This window comes from Balaenoptera ricei, chromosome 21 (assembly GCF_028023285.1).
Source record: "Balaenoptera ricei isolate mBalRic1 chromosome 21, mBalRic1.hap2, whole genome shotgun sequence".
NCBI classification, from domain to species: domain Eukaryota; kingdom Metazoa; phylum Chordata; class Mammalia; order Artiodactyla; family Balaenopteridae; genus Balaenoptera; species Balaenoptera ricei.
Genome location: NC_082659.1, coordinates 25,883,700 through 25,908,044, shown reverse-complemented (window position 1 = coordinate 25,908,044; position 24,345 = coordinate 25,883,700). Strand labels below are relative to the sequence as shown.

At 37.4% G+C, this 24,345-nt stretch overlaps 1 protein-coding gene across 4 annotated transcripts in view; it reads right to left on the bottom strand.

Annotated features, from left to right (window-relative positions):
• NRG1 (neuregulin 1) overlaps positions 1-24,345 on the bottom strand; it is a 1,029,871-nt gene that overhangs the window by 144,307 nt on the left and 861,219 nt on the right. For all 4 annotated transcript variants that reach the window (XM_059909709.1, XM_059909712.1, XM_059909713.1 and 1 more), the window contains exons 2-3: positions 15,455-15,632; positions 7,132-7,253 (exon numbers count right to left, since the gene is read on the bottom strand). In XM_059909709.1, the coding sequence (XP_059765692.1) occupies positions 7,132-7,253; positions 15,455-15,632 (300 nt within the window). The remainder of the gene's footprint in view (positions 1-7,131; positions 7,254-15,454; positions 15,633-24,345) is intronic.

Sequence of the window (24,345 nt, the reverse complement as noted above, 5' to 3'; positions counted from 1 at the left end):
AGTTGTATATTCTCCTGTATTAATCTTTTAAAAGACAGCAGTACTTAATTAATTTGAAAACCAGTTACATCTATTATTCTCTTCCCTAATCTGCTGCCCAGGAGTTTTTATAGAGCTTCTTAGCTAAGAATTAATGACTAAATTAAGGTTTCCTCTATAAAGACCAAGCCAAATAAGATACAAATTAAAATCAACATATAGTGTATGATCTGTGTGAACATGGTGTATGTGGCCTTTTAAACTACTATATTTGAATTCATGAAAGGAATCCACCTGTAATCCATCACGTAATGATGATTGCCTGTGAGATCCTGTTTTGCACGAAAACTCAATTGGACTTTGGTAGACTTACATAGTCCCAGAAGTCATTAGCAGACTGCATAGGTTTATATCTGTCTACTGTATGACAGGTTCTTTTTTCCATATAAGGTAGGGATTAAAAGGCATTGGAAATGACTGAAAACATATAAATTTCTAAAATGCTTAACAAAACAATTAGCTATATGTACATTCTTTCCTAAATGCTTGAAGATATTGGAAATATGGTCATTGTTTCACTCAAGCATATAATGATTCAAGGGGAAATTCACAGATTTTTCGTATTATTTCATTTATATCTAGTTGTTAATCTAAGCAGATCTAAACAATGGATTTCATTGCAGGAAGTTTATAAGATTACATGGAAGATTTTTATGATCTGTGCTAATTTTATTCTAATAGTTCTCCAGCTGTCATAATGGGATTAAAAATAGTGTCAAACAGCAAGCTCACCTTGCTAAATTTTTCTTTTTTTCCTAAGGAGAAAAGAAAACACAGTCTCCCATGCATTTTTCCTTCTAACTCCTGCCATCCCTCCTAGAATCTTGTCCTAAAGTATGAACGTCTAAGTGCCAAGAAGGCACCTGTGTGAGAATTTAAGTAAATCACAAGAAATCCTTTCCATAGAATGAAATTAGGATAATTAGCTCATAGCCACATACCAGGATCTTTCATCAAGGCAACCTATATAGAAATTATCAATTTGTAGTTACATACTTATCAGAGAAACGAGTTAGACCACACAAAATAACTAATATTTCATAGATAATATAATTAAAATCTCAAGGGGAGTTCTACATAATATAATATTTTGGCAACATGTTTTTATTTTTAAGTCTTTTTTTTTCTAGGAGTTCTACATAATATAATATTTTGGCAACATGTTCTTATTTTTAAGTCTTTTTTTTTCTAGGACACCCCTCCCCCATAGTGGGTGTGGGGGGATTCTTGAGAATTCTACTCTCTCAGCCCAAGTCAACAGTAAATACACATTTAAGAAGAGATGGTTTATCACCCTGATACCAAAACCAGACAAAGATGTCACAAAAAAAGAAAACTACAGGCCAATATCACTAACAAACATAGATGCAAAAATCGTCAACAAAATACTAGCAAACAGAATCCAACAGCACATTACAAGGATCATACAGCATGATCAAGTGGGGTTTATCCCAGGAATGCAAGGATTCTTCAATATACGCAAATCAATCAATGTGATACACCATATTAACAAATTGAAGGAGAAAAACCATATGATCATCTCAATAGAGGCAGAAAAAGCTTTCGACAAAATTCAGCACCAATTTATGATAAAAACCCTCCAGAGGGAACTTACCTCAACATAATAAAAGCCATATATGACAAACCCACAGCTAACATCATTCTCAATGGTGAAAAACTGAAACCATTTCCACTAAGATCAGGAACAAGACAAGCTTGCCCACTCTCAACACTATTATTCAACATAGTTTTGGAAGTTTTAGCCACAGCAATCAGAGAAGAAAAAGAAATAAAAGGAATGCATATTGGAAAAGAAGAAGTAAAAGTGTCACTGTTTGCAGATGACATGATAATATACATAGAGACCCCTAAAGATGCTACCAGAAAACTGCTAGAGCTAATCAATGAATTTGGTAAAGTAGCAGGATACAAAATTAGTGCACAGAAATCTCTTGCATTCCTATACACTAATGATGAAATATCTGAAAGAGAAATTAAGGAAACACTCCCATTTACCATTGCAACAAAAAGAATAAAATACCTAGGGATAAACCTACTTAAGGAGACAAAAAACCTGTATGCAGAAAACTATAACATACTGATGAAAGAAATTAAAGATGATACAAACAGATGGAGAGATATATCATGTTCTTGGACTGGAAGAATCAACATTGTGAAAATGACTGTATTACCCAAAGCAATCTACAGATTCAATGCAATCCCTATCAAACTACCACTGGCATTTTTCACAGAACTAGAACAAAAAATTTCACAATTTGTCTGGAAACACAAAAGACCCCAAATAGCCAAAGCAATCTTGAGAAACAAAAACAGAGAGCTGGAGGAATCAGGCTCCTTGACTTCACACTATAATACAAAGCTACAGTAATCAAGACAGTCAGCTATATACGTATAGCTGACTCACTTTGTTATATGGCAGAAATATAGATCAATGGAACAGGATGGAAAGCCCAGAGATAAACCCATGCACATATGGTCACCTTATCTTTGATAAAGGAGGCAAGAATATACAATGGAGAAAAGACAGCCTCTTCAATAAGTGGTGCTGGGAAAACTGGACAGCTACATGGAAAAGAATGAAATTAGAACACTCCCTAACACCATACACAAAAGTAAACTCAAAATGCATTAAAGACCTAAATGTAAGGCCAGACACTATAAAAATCTTAGAGGAAAATATAGGGAGAACACTCTATGACATAAATCATAGCAAGATCCTTTTTGACCCACCTCCTAGAGAAATGGAAATAAAAAAAAACAAAAACAAATGGGACCTAATGAAACTTAAAAGCTTTTGCACAGCAAAGGAAACCATAAACAAGACAAAAAGACAATCCTCAGAATGGAGAAAGTATTTGCAAACGAAGCAACTGACAAAGGATTAATCTCCAAAATATACAAGCAGCTCATGCAATCAATATCACAAAAACAAACAACCCAATTCAAAAATGGGCAGAAGACCTTAACAGACATTTCTCCAAAGAAGATATACAGATTGCCAACAAACACATGAAAGGGTGCTCACCATCACTAATCATTAGAGAAATGCAAATCAAAACTACAATGAGGTTATCACCTCACACCAGTCAGAATGGCCATCATCAAAAAATCTACAAATAATAAATGCTGCAGAGGGTGTGGAGGGAAAGGGAACCCTCTTGCACTGTTGGTGGGAATGTAAATTGATACAGCCACTATGAAGAACAGTATGGAGGTTCCTTAAAAAACTAAAAATAGAACTACCATACGACCCAGCAATCCCACTACTGGGCATATACCCTGAGAAAACCATAATTCAAAAAGAGTCATGTACCACAATGTTCACTGTAGCACTATTTACAATAGCCAGAACATGGAAGCAACCTAAGTGTCCATCGACAGATGAATGGATCAAGAAGATGTGGCACATATATACAAGGGAATATTACTCAGCCATAAAAAGAAATGAAATTGAGCTATTTGTAGTGAGGTGGATGGACCCAGATTCTGTCATACAGAGTGAAGTAAGTCAGAAAGAGAAAAACAAATACCATATGCTAACGCATATATATGGAATCTAAAAAAAAAAATGGTTCTGAAGAACCAACGGCAGGACAGGAATAAAGATACAGACATAGGGAATGGATTTGAGGACACGGGGAGGGGGAAGGGTAAGCTGGGATGAAGTGAGAGAGTGGCATGGACATATATACACTACCAAATGTAAAATAGATAGCTAGTGGGAAGCAGCCGCATGGCACAGGGAGATCAGCTCGTGCTTTGTGACCACCTAGAGGGGTGGGATAGGGAGGGTGGGAGGGAGACGCAAGAGGGAGGAGACATGGGGATATATGTATATGTATAGCTGAGTCACTTTGTTATATAGCAGAAACTAACACAACATTGTAAAGCAATTATACCCCAATAAAGATGTTTGGAAAAAAAGAAAAGAAGAGAGAGTTTGGCCGTGTGGCAGTTTATAACCAGAGTAGAGCGTTTTTTCTCTCTGAGAGCATGTTTCTGTGCAACCTCTTCCCAGAATCTTGAGGGACAGGGATGTGACAACACAAAGGTAGTGAATTTGAGTCCCCAAGACCTCAGGACCTGAGCTGAGACTTCTGGGATAACCAGTCTTGATCTGAATATAGCAAATTCATAGATGACAGTAGAAGAAGGTGAACATCAGAATGATTCCATATTTTCCTCTGGTGGCAGTACAACTAAGCCCTTGAGGTGTAGGAAGAAAAGAGAGTCTCCCAGTATACAGAATGCACTGGCCTTGTCTATCCTGGTGCCTGATGAGTACAGGCTCTGACAACCTGCACATCTGACCCGCTTCCTCTGAAAAGAGAGGGCGTTTCTAGACAGCCACGTTTCTGGCTTCACTATCCTGGGTGAGCCCACGGTGGGGACCTGATTAGAATACATCGATGATTTGTAAGCTCTCTGGATCTTTTGATGTGGTCCGGCATAGTCAGCTCTGCCAGTCAGATTCTTGCTACAGGGAATTTGATTTAGGAACTGAGGAAACAATCACACAGTAGGAGTCAAAACTGAAAGGATGCCTTCAAAGGAGCCATGAAGAAGAATATGGCCAAATGGAATCATAAGCAGGTCAAAGTTTGGAATTATAAAGAAGCATATTTGAAAGCAGGAGAGGTTAGAAAAGCTAAGAAACAGAAGATTCAAGAACATATCTGAGGCACATGAAGGAGAGACTTGAGAGAAAAGCCATAAATTCCTGGTGTTTAAACTCATAGATACACCCTGGGTACCATTTTCTCCTTGAGTCGCAGTTATAATGGAGTTCTAGTTCTTCCCAGTGGAATCCCCCTCTCTTGATGCCTCACACCGGTTTTTCAGTTTTCGTTCTTCACAAACCAAGGAATCTACCTTAAACGTTCACAAACACAGAGTCTGGTATAGAGTAAACTATACTGGACCAGGAATTAAATAATTTAAGACACATCCTAAGTCTCCATTTCTTTTTAAGTACAATGAGAGGGTTGGATAAGGATGAACTAGTCCTAACATTCTAAGAAGAAAATAAAAACAACCACCTTATACTGTAATTGACATTCTTTGTTCTCCTTCTTCAGACGCTTTCAATAAGCCAATAGGAACCCAGTCCTTAAGGAATTTTAGTTGGTTGTTTAAGAATGGCTTCCTTACAATACTCCGTGAACTTCTCTTTATTCTTGTCAGGTAAGAAAGATTCATTATCCAAAACACCCCTACCTTCATTTCTCTACACTTTATAATTGGTCAATACTACATTCAAATTCAAGACCAATTCTTGAATGAATTAATATGGAAAAATAAGTTGGATGTCTCTCCTATGAAAGAAATGTGAAAAGCCATATTATCAAAACTTCAGCACCCCGAAATTAATTTAAAAATTCTATTAATTCTATTAATTAATTATTTAATTCTATTTTCCTGGGACTTTACAGTATGCATAACTACACAAATCTAATCGTGTCCAAATCATAATTCAATAGCCTTTACCACGAGGACACAGATTGAACCAAACAAGCAACTGACAAACTGAGAACAAGCTATTAAACATGGTATAATAGAAAGAAAAGAATAAGCCACTGAAATTTTAAATTTGTGTTTCAAGCTGCATCCCATAAAATTCCAAGTGGGGAAAAATAACACGACCAAAACTCTATTGCTTAACCTGTGCTGATTAAAAAGTAAAGCGATGTTATGTTTACTCTTATAAGTTTTAAATGGTAAATGATAAACACGACCCCTAACAGTAGTAAGGGAATCCACTTTTCACTGTTGTCCTTTATTCTCTGTGGAGGGAGGTATTTAAAATGAAAGTAATGAAGTTTGATTACACTGCAATAGAGCAGTTCATTGGGAAGTCCACAGAAGACTTAGGAATTAACCTGGATTTTCCCCACCCTGTTCCATATTAGTATCTCACTCCCTTCTCCTTATCCTGTTACGTCAACTGATATAAACAACATCAGTCTCCTAAGGAGTTAACCCCCGAAGTTACTTTTACTCTTCCCTTGCTGGTTTTGCAATTTTATCTTATCGCTTTAAGAGATCAGGCCTTTGCAGAGGACATTCCTTCTCAGCACCTGCCTAGAAGCAGTGCAGTTAGGCTTCGTTTTATAACAGATGACAGGGCTTGTGAAGGCAGCTGTTCAGTGCTGTAATTCAAAACAGCACCAAGGGTTCTGAAGCAGCGGTTTATTGTTTCAGGAGATTTACATGCGCACTGCTAGCTCATCATCAGCTTCTACAGACGACTCCATCAAGTTGTGCAGCGCTAGGGGATCAGGAACAGAGAGCCACCAGCTGTGGGGCTTTGCCCTTCCTCAGGTAACTCAGAGAGGTGGTCGGAAGATAGGGGCACCTTGTGCCTCCAAGTCATTCATTTGTTTAACAAACATCCCCTGACACTGCCCTCAGAGAAACAGAAGCTGAAGCCTATACATAGTAAAAAAGGCTTTGCCTCTAAGACTCCCTTAATTTCCGAATTAACAGGCCTAAAACAACCTGATAGGCCTAACTTTCTACTGCCTAGAGCCAGATGTATATAAGAACATAAAAACTGCCAGGGCTACGTCAGGATTGTATTCTGTTTATACACACATGCACACACACACACACACACACACACACACACTGAACATATATTCATACATAATACACATATGTATGTAAATATATACAATATACATATATTCTGTATATACATATGTATTCTGTACATAAATTATATGTATACACATATTCTGGTTTGATAGAGCAAAAAACTTACCTGCTCTCCCCGACTGACTTAAAGTGGAGGTATAATCTCTTTCTTTTAGCAAACCATCCTGTCTCTGCTATTCATGACGCTATTCAAATCCTTTTTAAAAAAATCTATGTATATTTCAGGTCTATTTCATGTCATGAGTGAAGAGCCTTATGGAGGACCCGTAAGATACTTGAAATGCATGGTTTTCCCTCCACGATTTTTGTTTGTTCACAATGAGATTTAACACACCGATGTATTACAAGTCTTACCACATACCTTGATGGCTCCTCTCAGAGACTGAGAAATAGCACATAGTAGGTGTCTCTTACCATTTGCATCCACAATGGTGATATTGGCAGAAGCACTGTCGTTTCCTAATTTGCTGATCACTTTGCACATATATTCTCCAGAATCAGCCAGTGACGCTTTGTTAATGCGAAGTTCTGACTTCCTGTAAGACCAGGACCAAAGCGGTTGTAAGTATATTTCACAGAAATACAATGACCATCAAAATAAAGCCTCTGTAGTTTCAGAGTTCTCAAACTCCCCCTTCCCACCCTACACACACCATGTTAAAACACAACTGACTAGTACACAGGTGTGTGATTTTACCAAAAGTGAGATACATCTCATTTAAATTATACCCTGGACATAGTCTTAATTTTATCACCCAGCTCAGCAATTTAAACAAATTCTTTTCTAGTTTTTCTTTTTATTCCTCTAGCACCACCACTAACTACATTATGCCTCAGAATTTTTTTTCACCCAAACGATAAATTTTCTTTCCTCTCTGTATCTCAATGTCACCAGCCACTAGGGTTAAGGAAGATAAAAAAGTGTAAAGCCATTTCTTATAAATCTGGTAAGGACAGATACTTAATGAAGGCTAGGCTAGATTAAAATGCTCTGCACTTCTTTTCCCAGCAGAGTGACATCAGGAATTATGTTAATTTTGAATGGAGAGGAATTATCACTTCCAGAAGAAAGGGAATTTGTCATTCTTTAAAAAGATTCTCATTGCTGGGAGCACAGTACCACACAAATGGTTCTTAATATTGAAATAAATATTCATGCAACAACAGCACACACTTTTATAAAACTACATATTAAATCAATATTTGGCACTCTTTGCGCATGGGCCGCACTGTGATTTGCATCTGTCTATATGCTTTACTATTGCACATAGCCTATAATTTAAGCAGTCTCTATGATTTAAAAACTCGGGCCTATTGGGATTGGCACAGCATTTATTGAAGCCTTTTGATAGCTAGTGGGAACCTGCTGTATAGCACAGAGAGCTCAGCTCTGTGCTCTGTGATGACCTAGATGCATGGGATGAGGCGGGAGGGACGTCCAACAGGGAAGGGATATATGTATACATACAGCTGATTCACCTCGTTGTACAGCAGAAACTAACACAACATTGTAAAGCAATTGTACTCCAGTAAAACATTAAAAAAAAAAAAAAATACAGTGTCCTTGTATACAGGAGCCTGGTACTGATTGCCTGGGCTCTTGAGAGGAGGACATCAGGGAGAAAACGCAGGAAGCAAAGACAGCAACTCAGAATTATATGCAAACCTCCCATAAACTACACCTTCCTAATTTTTAAGTGAATTTTCTGGTCTTCTTGTCAGATAACATTATTAATCAAGTTGGACCAATTGTTCAAAATTTAATTTCTACTCTTCTCCTCCAGTCTACTGAATTGAACCACCTCTACCTGCCTTCCATGTTGGTACTTTTGCTTATTATTTCTTTTTCCTAGAATGGGGGCCCCATATTTCTACCCGTCAAGATATTGGCTGATCTTTAAGGACCACCTCATGAGCCAGTTCCTTCATCAAGCCTTTCATGATCATGTACCTGGAGCTGCTCTCTTTTTCTGTTTTCTAAATTCTGCCAGCCTTGAGTACCTCTCTCATGAGAATCTTCTTAAAGAAACATGGTAATCAAACTTACAGTTAACATTAATTTACAGTTAATCTTAGAAGGATAGTTCTTAAAATCAAAATTCTCCTAAAAGACCTGGGCAGTGTTTACTGGAATACTATTCCAAGGAATGTAAATAAATGTTATGCTTAAAAACAGAAAGAGAAAGAGAACAAGGAAAAAAAATGTAATTTTCTATGCTGAAATAAGTGTTGCATTAAACAAACTTAGAGTTCTTTACAACCTACCTCTTAGTCATTTTATGCAAATAGTTACAGTGAATTTCTAAGGCAGGCATGACAAGTGACTAAGGAATCCTTTCTGTAGAGACACCCTTGGGAATTCTAGGACTGAGCATCAATGGGCCAAGACCAAGAATCAATTTAATCAAGATAAACATAACAAATACATTCAGGTTCAAAAATCAGTAGCAGAAATACAGGCTGGGAGGGATGAGCCTTGACAACAATATATACAGAAAAAAGGATTTCAATTAGCTACACGTTTAACATTACTCCATTTTAAACAACTATTTAAAAAAGAAGAAAAAAGAAATGTATGCACTGTTTGGCCAAATTAATATTAAAAGAGCACAAATCAAATTGGATAAAAGTCTCAATACACTGCTCACAGGCTGAATCACATCTAGAGTATTGCATTATGTTTCAAAGTGGCATTTGATTAAAAAAATATCAATAGCTAGAGGAGTTTAGAAGAGGGTGATCAGAATTGAATAGGGCCTAGAAATCTTATCACTAGAGAAGATGCTATTAAAGAAACAGAGGTTCCACTGGCAGGTAGCTATGAACAAGATATATTTAAATACATTTCATCGTTGTTATCTGGAAAAGGAAATTATTTGGTGAAGCTCTTAAAGGTAGAATTGTCTCTTACAGGAAAAAGAAGGCACATTTTGGATGATATACAAGGAAGAACCTTTTGAGCGCCCAAAAATGGATAGGGTGTCTTGTGAAAGAGTTAGGTTTTCTCTTTGGAAAGATTCAAGTCTGGATAGCCACCTGTCAAGCAATTCCTAACGAGAATATCTCTAGGCAGAGAAAGATTAAATTAGATCAGTGGTTTCAATTAGTTTTGAAAAAACAAACCCTGTTTTAAAATGAAAGCTTAAATGAGAGATGCGTATTTAAAAATATTATGAAGGGAGAAAGTGTTTATGTCAAAAAGGTTGGCAACCCTTTTTGCAGTTCAATGGAAACTCAAAATTCTCCAGGGACGTGAAGGGCCCCTTTGAACTCTAATGATACATTTAACTATGAGATTCTTCAATCCTTGGGTCTTAGAGCAGGAATGGGAAATAGTGAGAGAGTAGAAATAGACAAACCTTCTTAAAAATTATACACTGCAACAATCTGGGACTTTAATAAGTATGGTTATAATAGTCTTATTTTACTGTCTTCAGTAGGCTACCATATCTTGCCTAAAAGAAGAAAGTTAACTTGGAAGAATTAATGAACTCCCTTCCAATCACAAAATTAACTTTTTGCTCTTTGATGAGTTACCTGGGGATCTGGGAGGGGTGAATGTTTTGGTGGATTTTCATTTCTAAAAGTTTTAAAACAGTTAATTCATGTAACATGTTTAAAAAGATGCTTGAAATAGAGTAAGCTCCAAATAAGTGTTGGCTATTATTATAATTACATTCTACATTCCTGCAATTTTTAGATTTTTATGATAAGCACGCATTGGTTTGGAATAAGAAAAAAATAAAACAATGTAACAATAAATTAATACAAACAGTTATCAATATTAACTTCTTTTTCTTTTTTAATATCAAAATGCAAACTGTGTTCTTCTAATGAGTGCTCACTGACAAGATAGATTCAAGGCTCCCATAGCTACTATCTCGTTTTTCTTACTTAACTTGATTCTTCCACCATGTTTTACAGGCTAAGGCAACTTAAATGCATATAGAACTGATCACCTCAGTTTATAAAATTCCATTCCTCTGATCTCTAAGGAATCATATGAACTTGCATGTGTGTGTGTTCAACACAGCTTTCAGATACTGTTGAATTGCCTATGATGAGAAGGGTAAAGAAGAGAGAGAGGGATTTCATAGTGCAAACTAGAGACTGTCACTTGCCATCTGGTTCTACCAGAATGAAGTCACTTGCCGCTGCAGCAGCTGTGAAACTCTACAGAACCAGGCACTGCATAAAATGCCTCACATAAACGCTATGAAACAGGCACTGCGTATTCCCATTTTATACCCAAAGAATTTGAGACTTTCCTACATATAAAGTTAAAATGACCTGTCAGAGCGGCTCGACTAATAAAAGAAGGGGATGTGTAGAAACCTTTTCTATTATAGAGTCAAAAAAACCTGAAACAATTGAAAACAGGAGAAATAATTTCTTAAAAAAATTTTGTTAACTTGACCAAATCAGTTAGAATCAATTTTAAACAAAAATAAGATGTGTAAGAACAGGGAATTCTCTGGTGGTCCAGTGGTTAGGACTTCGTGCTTTCACTGCCGAGGGCCCGGGTTTGACCCCTGGTCAGGGAACTAAGATCCCACAAGACGTGTGGCGCAGCCAAAAAAAAAAAAATGTGAGAACAGAAATGAAGAGCTGATACAAAATTAAGGGCATCCAAAAGTGTGCGCCAGACACAAACGACAGGAAGTCGGACTTTAATAAGGCTGATGTAGAACAGGTATGCAAATGAGGCCAACTGGATGACCCCCACATATGATCTGTCACACACCAAGCTCTTTAACCAGTTTTCTTGATCAAAACGGTCCACCAGGCAAAGAAAACAAGAACAAGGGGATAAGCAGACACTTAAGACCAGGGCAGTTTCCATTTCTTCTCATTGGTCCCACACATCGCTTAGCCAAATAAAATAAACAAAGGCTCGCACGTGAATGCAAAATCATAGGAAGAACATGTAGGAATGTCCTTTATTAGTAGGAGCAGGGGCCGAAGGGGGATAAGACTTTACAAAATAATAGCAATTCCCTATTGGTATAAAATCTTTTCATAACACTAAGGGATTAAAAGGAAATTCTGGCTGCTATGAACATTCGAGATTATAAAATGTGAAAAAGAAACGTAGGCGAAGGACTGGAAGAGGGTCAATGTTTTACTTTAAATAAAGAGAATCCCAGGGAAATCCTAAACCTCACACTAAAATTCACCTCTGCTTGTGATCACAGTCTAAGTTAAAGTTTATCCCTTCTTGGCCTGCTGGCTAAGGGCAAATGTAGTAAGATAAAGTTAAGTCAAGTAAGCAAGAAACCACTGCAAACCACTGACATTTTGAATATCTTCGTAATGAAGAATTATGAGTAATGTAGATGAAGCTGACAAACAAGAATGTTTTTTATTGAAGACTTTACCCTAAGCCTGAACATTCCCCTTGCCTGAAGTCATGATTTTACTGGATGCTACAGCAAAATAACAAGTAGTTGTGAAAAGACATGACTTCAAGTCCAAGTGTTACCACTCATTAACATTATATCTACAGGAAGCAACCTAATGGCCTTCATTCTCGGGATATTAACTGTTTAATGGGTATAATAACAGTAGTATTCATTCTCTTATATTTCTAAGTTGAAATAATAGAGGATCTTGCAAATGTTAATTAAATTTAGATTCAGTTTGGTCCTAAGGTGACAGCACTAATTTTTTTTTTAAAGATACAACTTCAGAAATGACAGAATGCCCAATTCTGAAACCCAATAAGCTGGTCACTTATCAGTAGCTGCCCACTTTACACAAAGTATCGTATTTTTCAGAGGATCAAATATGCTCAATGCTTTGCCAAGAGTAATTTACAGTCACATTACTTGAATAAAAGTCTTTCTTGTTCCCACTTAATTCTTTCCAGCAAGGCTATTGTTTTAAAGAAGTAATTTCTGAATATTGGCCTTTCCGGGATAATGGGATTTTATTAATATGTAGACCGTGCTCTTAGCTGTCTGGGCCTATGAAGCCAATACGAAAATGCTTTTCTGAATAGCAATGACACTTTTATATGTCATCCAAGCCATGCAACAAATTAGCTCTTTACCTATACATGTTCTCTTTCACAACCATATTCATTCCGGGCAACTCACTTTTTCGGTTGTTCCTTTTTGTCCTCTTATTTACCCAACCTCATTAGCTTCTCTCCGGGCATCCTCACCTAGAATACCTGCAGTCTGCAGCTGCTTTGTTCTGTTCCTTCAGTCTAGATAATCCTCTCCTCCCTCTCTTCTTCCTCCCCTCTTTCTAGGAAGCCTCCGCAGTCCTGGACTGGGTCCTCTCCCCGGCCCGTGTGAGCTTCTTTCTACAGCATTCCGTGATCATCACTATCGTTGAATTTACAACTGAGCATTACAACTGCTTACATTTCCCTCCCCTCTTGAGACCAAGCCTCTGAGAGCAGAGAGCACTTCTTCTTCATCTCTGTGGACCCAGCATCTAGCCCAGGGCCGACACGCAGCATCTGTCCAATAAAGGACAAAATTTCCCATCCACTCCCCCACTGGCCCAACCCAACTGGCCTCTTTATTGCCCTATGAACAGAACCTGCTACTGACTGTGGTTTCTGCTCTTCTCTATAACCGCCCACCCTACCGCACCCACCCAGCCAGAGGGATTCTCTGCCTTCAGCAGAGTCAAATCTACCACCTCACAGTGACTCCTGAATCTCTCCGGGTCTCCCGCACTTCCCAACTCCCATGGCACTTAGCCATCAGTAACCTACAATTCAGTGTTTAGTATTATTGTCTGATGTGAAGTGCCAGATATTTCATCTCCCTGATTCAAGCTGGACTTACCATAAAGCAGAATTTACCTCAATATAACTAATGCATTTTTTAGATCACTATTTGTAAACCGATGGGCTGCTTAAAAATCTTGACGCTCCCCAGCCCTAGCAGGGTTTCAGCACTTGATCGCTGGAACTCATATGTTTTATATAAGGCTGAACTGGATAATCTCTCTACAATCTTATGACCCCCTGAGTGTAAAGATAACACCTAGGATTCTTCCGTTTCTCCACATTCCTAGCATTCGTGGGCACTTACATATTTTTGCTATTATATGACAGACACATAGAAATGAATGAGACATCACCCTGCGTGTGCAGATAACTGAGTTTCTTACTAACTTGGCTAATTGATGAAAAACAAAACAGACACTAAAAGCTATCTAAAAGTATTTTTTGCTGTTGTGAAACTTCTCTAGAAGAATCATGCTTATTTTTTCAATTCGTTCACTCTATCTCCTCCCCTCCCCACATGGACACATGTTATTAAATGTGTCTGCTTTCCATTTTTAAAGAAGGAATGAGGCATTAAGGAATCCAAGAAATAGATTTGTGCTCCAGCTTAGTCACAGCTAGTTGGGTGACTCAAGGCAAGACAACACTTTTTTGACCCTTGATTACTTAATCTGCAAAATTAGAGAGTCACATGTGCAGTAAACTGTCCTTACTACCTAGGGGAATGTTGTAAAAAACAAACAAATAAGATTATGTATAAAAATACCCTGTCACTTTACAGCATTATTTTTTTGCATCTTTGAAGTGCCACCTGCTACAGAAAGTGATATTGCCTTCACGCTGTATTCTTCTTCCAAATCGAGAGATTGTACTGACACAATCAATAACAAGAATAAGCAGTGTAGTTACTAAAACCATGGAAACTAGAAAAACATCCCTAATTATGGTTATTACAGTCATTAAACACTTTAAGATTAAATTAAATTTCCATTGTAATCACTTCATTTACTCTTGCTCATGCAAGAGTGTGTGACTTTTTGGTAGATGTCCTATAAAATCAAAGTCCAGGCAGAGATTCTTTCATTGCTGCTTCTGTTATCATAGCTGGGATTTCACTGGAATCCTCTGAAGTAGAGAAAATGTAATCTTGGAGCTTGGAGCCACTATGATACGTGTCACATTGATTAAAGGACTGTTCACAAGCAAAAATCCAAGATATTTAGCTCTTCTATCATTTCAAAATGTAGTTTGATATTAGAAGAAAAATTTCTTAAATAAGGAGAAAAATAAAAATGAAGACTGTAGGAATAAGAAAAGAGCATCATTTTAGAGTAGGTATAGAACATACCTACCAAGATGTTATAGGGAATCACATGAAGCCTTCCAAAATATGGATCTCCTCAAGGAGGGCAGGAAAATTTAAGATTCTTGCTACCCAGGATTACTGGATGTTTTAATCTGCTCTAATGGTGATATAGTTTAATAGAACTGTCAGTTAAACATTCTTATTAGGTATTTTATGTACTAAACTTTTACTTGAAAATAGTTCAAAAGCGACTGATTACATTCTAACTCTTTCCGTAAATCTAGGTATTTATTGATCTTTATAACAAAGTCAGGATTTTGATTGTGCAAGGCACTGGTACTCTATAAATGGGATTTTAGGATCTCACCTATTACTTAGTATTACAACAGCTGCTATTAATACTACCTTCCCTCATCCCTTCTATTTCCACCCACACCCTACAGTTCTTTCCACATCCATCCTTTCCTTTCTTCGTCCAGAGGTTGTAAGAATCAGAAACTTTAAATTCTTTCCTATGTAATGACACAATCTCTGGCCACCACATAATGAAAAATCTTTTCACTTATTATATATATACGCCATTTTTTGATGGCGTACGTATTTGCTAGGCTGTTTGTAACTTTTATATTTTACATCATTCTATTGCTAGGTATTGCGCCTGCTGTGATATGCATGATACTTACCCTGGCCTTTTTTGTATCTTGATGTTTTGTGGTTTGTTCTTTCGGTTTAATTCATTCCCATTCTTGAACCATTTGAATTTGAGAGAGGAGTATTCAGAACTGGTCTCGCACCGAAGCACTAGTTTTGAACCTGCTGCAGACTCCTGACTTTTCATCTCTTTCAATCGGGGAGGCAAGGCTAAAAAAGAAAAGAGAAGGAAAAAAAGTTCTGATCACCTGGTAATCTTTCCAAGAGAGACATACTAATTTTGGTAAGCTTGATCAAGAAACCATTCCCAAAGGCTTTACTAACTGAGAGAGAAAAGAAAAAGGGGAGGGGGGGGGTGTCAACCAAAATGTATCTCAACTTAGAGAAGAATAAAATGCTCACATAAAATATATTCAGGGGGAAAAAGAAAAGAGAACTTAGATAATGAAATTATTCTTTAAAACACACTCACAGATATAGAGAACAAACTAGTGGTTACCAGTGGGGAGAGGGAAGCAGAGAGGGGCAATATAAGGGTAGGGGATTAAGAAGTACAAACTATTATGTAGAAGATAAGCTACAAGAATATATTGTACAACACAGGGAATATAGCCAATATTTTATATTAACTATAAATGGAGTATAACCTTCAAAATTGTGAATCACTATATTGTGCACCTGTAACATATAATATTGTACATCAACTCTACTTCAATAAAAAATCATTCTTTAAAAAATTCCCAAAATTTATATATACATATATTTTATATATATATATATATTTTTTTTTTTTTTCAAGATACTAATTTCCTCAATCTTTACATTCTGATACCATTAAAAATTCTGAACACCGGTCATTTCAAAGAATCAAAATCCTATGCTAAAAAAGAATATGTAACTGGGCCATTATTTTTAAAGCACATTCATATCCCAGATTACAATTTATCTTCATCACAGTTCTGTGAATAGGTACAGCAGGTATCATACCCATTTTTTAAATGGGAAGTTTATTTTCAAAGACAGGTAAGTATCTCTTGTCCATGGTTATAACATTCTGGAGAGTCAGACTATCCTATCACCAGAAGTAGCCCAAAGAACAAAGAGGACTCATAAATCTTAACAATGCTCATTTCTTCAAGACAGAAATTCTTTGGTGACATCACTCTTTTACGACCTACAGTTACTGTTCCACAAACATAGAATGACCATTCCAGAAGGCCACCACCCTCCTGTCAAATTATCAGTTTGATTGGATTTCACCCTTCTAAACCTTCTCAACAGAGACTGGAAGCACTTAAATTGTACATTAATTTGTAGGACACTTTACATTAAACACATATACCATTCCTACTTTAAGCAAGACTGCTTCAAAGAATATCTATTCTCTACTGAAATATTTATGGATAAAATGTTATAATATCTGAGATTTACTTCAACATGAAATGGTAGCGGGGAATGGGTAGGCATAAAAATGAAAAATCTTTCCCAAGAAGCTGATCATTGTAGAAGTTAGGCAATAGGTAGAAACAGGGATTTCTTGTACATTTCTACACAGTATGTCCGATTTTTTCGTAATAAAACAGTTTAAAAAATAAAAGCGTAACAAATGGATTCTCCTCTGCACACAAAATTTCACTTACTAATCAACACAGCAGAACCTGAGATCTCAACATCTCTGTTTCCACTGAGTCTTAGAAAAGCCAACTACAAAGTCTACTTCTGCCCCAGTTCAAGCCTTAATGGGAAGTTAATTCCTCAAACCCACCAAAGGAGACTGCACCTCCTGGATCCAGTGAGCAATTATTCACTGCGTATAGCCTCCAGACTCCAAGGACAGCAGTCAGAGCCACGTTAGACATCAACAGGAAATGGAGTACCTTCCCTACCCCGGGTAGGTTTGTTTTTCTACAACTCTGCCCTTACCAAGAAAATCCTCCCAAAATGTCAGGAATGAGCATATAAAATTTCCAGTAAAGTACAGCAAAAACTATTTGAACGTGTGGCTTCTCTGCAGTATTCCTACAATTACGTGTCCCTCTTTTTACTTATTTGCAGAGGAGGCAGAGAAGCAGGCATCAAATATGGAGACACAGCAGCGAGTTAGGAAACGTATTTCATCTGTTCTTAGCCTTTGATGCCTGATGATTTTCTCTATTTTTTTTTTTTTTTTCCTGACAGCTTGAAAATAAGATTTACTTCCTGAAGAGCTTTTCTAGGAGTCTTCCTTTTAAGATATGGTCTGTGAATCTCTGTTTCGGAGGTTTTAAAAAACACTAAATTCTCATGCATCTGGAGTAGTATTTGTATATTCCTATTAACGCCTTAAGATCATTTTCAATTTTGTAAACCTGGCGAAGGGTTTTAAAGAAACAAATCTGCTGGCGTTAAAGGGCACCAAAAACTGGTTTACATATATTAAGAAAAATAAACCACCTCATTTTTTTAATGTACAGATTAAAAGAACTAGTTTGCATTTTTTTGTTGTTTTCACTTAATTTTGTGTTTAACTTGGCACACAACCCAAACTCTCAAGGTTTCTTCCCTTGTCTCTATGCGAAATGTTCTAAACACAATATTTCAGATGTCCTTAACTCTCAATAAGTACCATGTCCCCTCACTCACCACTCCATTCATTTGCTTATCAATACAGCCTGAATACAAATCTACTGGATATTGTTTTCTTGTTTGAAATCTTCATGCAATTTGTTTGCATCTCGTTTTACTTTCTTTTCTCTTATTCTGTTCCCCCCTCCCTTTCTCTCACCTCTCCTTCCCTTTACCCCCCTGTCTTCATTTATTTATTTCTTATTTCTTTATTAAGAGTCTTGATTTCAAATGTGAGGAAACAATCGGACAAATTCAAATTGAGGGATATTCTACAAAAACAACTGGTCTAGGCTTCAGGAATGCCAATGTCACGAATGATAAAAGACTGTGAAACTGACCTAGATTAAAGGAACTTTGACAAAAAAAATGCAATGTGTAGCGATTGATTGGACCTTGGTTTAGGGGGGAAATAGTTATAAAGAACATTATTGGGACTATCAGGGAAATCTGAATAAAGGTACTGTAACAAAATTGAATTTCTCAAGTGTGATAATTGCATTGTGGTCATGCAGAAGAATGTCCTTGTTCTCAGGCAGTATCTGCTGAAGTATTTAGGGGTGAAATGTCATCATGTCTACAACTAAATTTCACATGATTCAGCAAACAAGGAAATGCATGCATAAAGAAAGGAAGGAAGGAAGGAAGGAAGAAAGAAAGGAAAAAAGGAGTTGTGGTTTCTCTTAGTTTTTCTGCCTTTTCCATCTGGTCTTTCTGCCATGGAAAAAAGCCTCAGGATTTCATTAAGTACTTTTAAAGTCTTGGCTAAGTTTGCAGTCATGGAGATTCTTGGGAATATTTGTGTTATAATTCACAAATGTAGCTCTTAAGACTATATCCTCCATTTAAATTCTGTGAGTGGTATGGCACTGAAATCCTCATATGTTCAACCTGATAACCATGACTTTGGGGCTCCAATCCCACTAGGTCCTTTGGTGGAAGGAAAATAATCACTCATCTGGCAGATCAACACATCCATCCTTTCCTTTGGGGGTTCATGTGCAAAGACCAGTACATCTTTTGCCCTTAAGAGATGATCTATGACTTAACGAGGCACAGACCTTCAGATACAAGGTCTTTCTTAGCTAAAATATCCACCCCTTAAGCTGAACCTATTGTATAAATATTTCTTGATGTTTGGGATTCGGATATACCTCTATTGACTAGCCTGAGTTTCTCTCGTGCATGCAGTCTCAAGACTGTCACAAGCGCAGGAGCTCCCGGCTACTCTGACTTTGCCTCCTTAGAAGTCCACTTGTCATAATGTCCCTGCATGTCTTCAGGGGAAATCACCTATGACATGATGATACCCAGCTTTTCAGAGAACAGCTGTTTTAAGGTGTTAACTCAAAATTCTCCGTAAATGGAGAAACAAATCTGTGACCCACCAACCCAGCCACCTGACTGCACTGTTGGCTCATGGGTGTTGTGCGGTCAGTGGTACCTTCTAGAAAAGTACCATAAAAATTCCTCACTCACTCCAGGTGAAGCCCAAATGCAAGCATCCTATAGACTGGGCAACAACAAAAATTTTTCTTTGTCCTCTCATATAACCATCCTAACAGAATAGCCCTGGATATTTCACAGACTTGATAAAAATACAAACTAATATTGAGCACATATGGTCTGTGTGTTTTTTCTCCTCTATTCATAGTGAGACAATTTTCAATAAATTTTCTTCCATTAGATTACAAAATAATAACTATATGTTACTAGAATACATTTTAGAAGTATGTATATTTCTCACGTATACAGTTTACTCGCATGAAATAATCTCATTTATTTCACTGAAAAAGTACGCCACCAAGTACTTTCTAACACTCCGGTATAACTTTATAAGACCAGGGGTAGTAAAGTCTATTTTTGCATGTCTACATTTTTTATTTGATACGTTGCACAATGTAGAAAAAATTGTGGCAGTAATCCAAAAAAATTATTTTACATGCTCACCACACAAAAATTGAAGGCACTAGGCTCATTTACTCCAATACTTTCATGTGTGAATAAATATTTGTAATAAAGGTGAAATAAATTTGTAAGAAGAACCATTCATCTAAGCAATCCTCTTGTTTTACTTGTCTCCTGGGCACTTATTTTTTTTTAATATGTTCAGTACTGCTATATCAAATATTGTACTGTATTGTTAAGAACAGGAAACAAATTTTAGCATGTGTATGCTGCCGAGACGTGCCGATAGCATGGGACACTAGATAAATTATTTCTGTTCTTTGAAGGTGCTGACAATGCAAAGCTAGCTCATGTTATAACTCTCCGCGTCTGTGCAGTTAATCTGAAGAGCCTCAACACTCTGAACAAACTAAGCAGGAAACCTGCAAAATATTATCAAATAACCGTGAGCTTTCAGCTACGACCCCAGTGAAGTCTTCCCTGCATAAATCCATTTAAAAGCCTGATACCGCACACGTGCAGATCTCACAGTGAAAACTGGTGACTGGCAACTGCGTTAGTTGATAAAAGTCACACAAATATCATTAATCAGTCCTCAACAACGCAGAAGGATGTCCTTTCTTTTTTATAGTCATGTTAAAGGTAAATAAGTGACCAAAGTCTCTAAAACTCCTTTCTCAAGAAGATTTTGGTCACAATGAAGAGAGTAGATAAAGTTTAGGCTTTGCCATCTGGTCGTCTCTTCTGGGCTGCACTCACAAATTTGACTATAAAAGGGAAAATTTATCTTATCAGGTTTCAATTTTGTAAATATAGCCATGTAAAAGGCAGCAAGTTCTAGTGGCAATGGTATTTCCCAATACACCTAGGATTAAAACTATTGCTACTGGGGCAGTGTGTGATCTTAAGTTATGTTAAGGACCATCCCACAGGTCACTGTTTGTTGCCACATGTGGTGACCAGCTGCTCATGCTGCCCTATATCTAGCCGAATCATCCTTCAGATAGACTGTTCCTAACTCCGGTTAACTAGAGTTCCCCGTGAGCTTAAATGGGAAACTACCACGTGCCCCTGTGTATTCAGCAAGGATATTTGGAGAATGAGATAAAGCATGTGGGTGCCTCCACTTGTGAGAAAGTCACTATAAAGTTCAGGGATTTATTATAAAGTATTCTCAAGCTGACTCCCTAATATTGGCAGCAAACTAAACCAGTCAACACATTGAGAATAGGCTTCAAGGTATAGTGAAGATAGTTGGACCCAGAAATACCATTTTAGCAGTTCCATGTCCAACTCCTTATACAAGGATGTGTGTGAATTACTGAATTAACACCTTTACGAGCATTTTGAACAATCCTCTTAACATCTGCATGGAAGGTGTCATTATACAACAGAAAACAATAAAACCAGGGGTGTTATTTAGCATTTTACTTCTATTATTCACAACGGTAGTACCTCTACAGCCAAAGTTGGCATCTTACTAGTGTTAACCTTGATTTCCCAAACATTTCAGTCTCCACTGGTGGGGATTTTCACACATGGACAAGCTCAGAGTTTCCTTTCCCACAGTTCACTGCTACAAGTTGGCTGAATAGTAGGATTCTTTTAAATGCTCATTTCTAGGGTATGAGCCACAAACAGGCTAGTCAAAAACTGTGCTTATTCTAAGGTCATAGAAAATGATTTATCACATTCTACAGCTAAACACCACACCCAACAGGCTGCACTGAGGAGGCACATGTACAACAGAGAACCATTTAAGGAATCTATCCCTCCCCAATCAAAGGAGGTGAGGTAAGAGCAGTTATTAGTAGGCGGTAACAGTCCCTATTTGGAGGCTTAGGCTTTTGATGGTGGTGGTAGTGGTGTGTCCATTTTGATTGGCACTATATCCAAACATCCAAATGTCTAAATGTATCAGATGGAAGATATATAGTATCTCAGGGACCTAGCACAAAGTAAGACCTTAAGTGTTTGCTGAAAAAATAAGTAGAAGGAAGGATCTAGAAGATACTGATAAAGAAGAGACCCAGCCCAAACATTATGCCAAAGTCCACACCCACCTTCTCAAAAGACTTCTTAAATGTGAGATCAAAGGGCCCCAGTGATGTTATTTTTTGTTTTTATGCATTCCACTGAATTAGGACTCTTACACTCTCTGCCACGTGATGTTAATAGGGAGGAAATGTAAATTTAACTGGAAAATTGCCCAATAAGCAGTACTGCCTTTACTTTGCAATTTTTATATTCTCCTCTAGCTCTCTTATCTGTTCATCACTGTTAGAGTGTTCTCTACTTGATTCCTGCCTCAGTTAAGATGCTGGTCCTCGAATGGCATTCCTCCCCATCTCCTTTAATGTACCTTATCTCAGAGTCTCCCACAGAAGCCAGGCTGTTCTTCCATTTCAGCAGGAGAAGCAGACACATTAATATTATCTCTTTTGCCTTCAAATCAAAGTTGATCGATTGTCTTCATCGATTGACCCCAGTCTATAAGGTCTAAATTTGTTCCCTTAACTATTAAGTTATTTACCATCAACGTATATCCCAGATTTACCATTTGTGTCACATTCCCTCTTCCCTTGTCCTTGTATGTATTTCTTGTAAGATGGATAATTATTCTTTCTGTTTTACAGGTGAGGATATGGGGGTTATCCAGGCGCTTGTTCAAGGTCACAAGGCTGTCAAGCTGCAGACCAGGATTTAAACCCAGGACTTTTCCCTCCAGGAGGATAATTCTGCACAGTTTGAGGTGGAGATAAGCAAAAGGGGAGGAGGATAGCAGACTAAAGCTCTAGAATGATTACTCCATTTCATAGTCACTATGGTAATTTTAAGTCTCTTATAATAAGCTATATCAACTAGATCACCTCTCCACATGTGTCTGCGAGAGATTTACAACACTGTACAATTCCACAAGGGAAATGAGCGCAGATTTACTAGGTAAGAGAATTTTTCAGCCTGAAAAATTGATATTATGTTTCTTGAAGTTAGCAATCTTCTTCTTCTATACAGTTCTGTAGTGCTTGACCCAGTTATTTCATAAGTTGAGGGTCAAAGATAAAATTATAAAACTACTATAAGAGTGGTCCCAAGACCTACGAGATGAAGTTAAAATAAGGTTCTCTTAGTACTTTCCGCAATAAACTCCCAATAATATTTAACACTGGTTGAGTACTTACTATGAACCAGACACTGCTCTAAGAAAGTCATGTTCATTAACTCTTTTAAGTTCTGTAACAATTCCAGGAGATATGTATTATTACCATTATTCCCAATTTACAGACAGCAAGACAGAGACAGAGAGGTAAAGCAACCTCCCACAGTCACACAGCTTGCATATTGCGGCGCCAGTATCTGGACCCTGGAAGTCTGACTCCAGAGCTCCTGCTCTTACCTCCTAGGCAATCAACTGAATAATTTGCTCTGTTGGATACGTTTATATGTCAAACGTAAGATTTAATTTATCGATATGTTAATAGTGTCCATATTTCCCTGATAAAACCTGGCATACACCGCAGGACAGATCATTTCTGCCTATTCCAAGTGCAAGAAATAGTCTGGGAGAGAAAGTTGATATGAAACTGGCTGACTCTTCTAAGCTACTTTGATGACTTACGGGGAAATATATGTCTATGTACAGCTGATTCACTTTGTTATAGATCAGAAGCTAGCACACCATTGTGAACAATTATACTCCAATAAAGATGTTAAAAAAAAAACCAACAATACAGAATACTTGAAATTGATATTATACAAAAAAATTGTTTTTTGAACTGTGTGATTGTTTGCCATCCACCAAATGCCACAGAGGTGGACTGTATATCACTCCAGTGTTCACTGAAATGCAATAGCTCCCACGTGAGGACATGGCAACAAGAGGGCCTTAAGAGATTACTGATGTTCTTTCCAGGTGTAAAGGCAGATCGCCGAGAAGCTGGAGTCAATCACGGCACCGTTGCTGGCAGCTTTAAGGTAAGTGTTCAACAGGCCTGCCTAATTAATGCTGTCAGCACAGCTGTTCCCAATTATAAGGACATCTCACTTACGGACATAAAGAAGCTGTTCTGCAAGCTTCACTTAAGGCCATCAATACACAGGGTTAAAATGGATCCATTACAGTTTGACCTAATTGACGTGTGGCAAATTTCATTTGACAAAAGTTTATAAATTTGATCTTTTCTGTTGTCAGAAAGCAGGGTTTATTTTTCCCCTTCATTTGCTATCCATACCTTCCATATTCACTTCCAATATGTCACTTAAAGAGAGACCTGGAGAAATACCCAGTTACTGAAAGTTTGATATTCTATTTATTTATTTTCCTCTGGTAATGGGGGTCTTCTCTTCTGATGTGCTCATGACTTAAGTAAATTTAGGACACTAGCGTGACCTTGATGTGTTAATAATATGT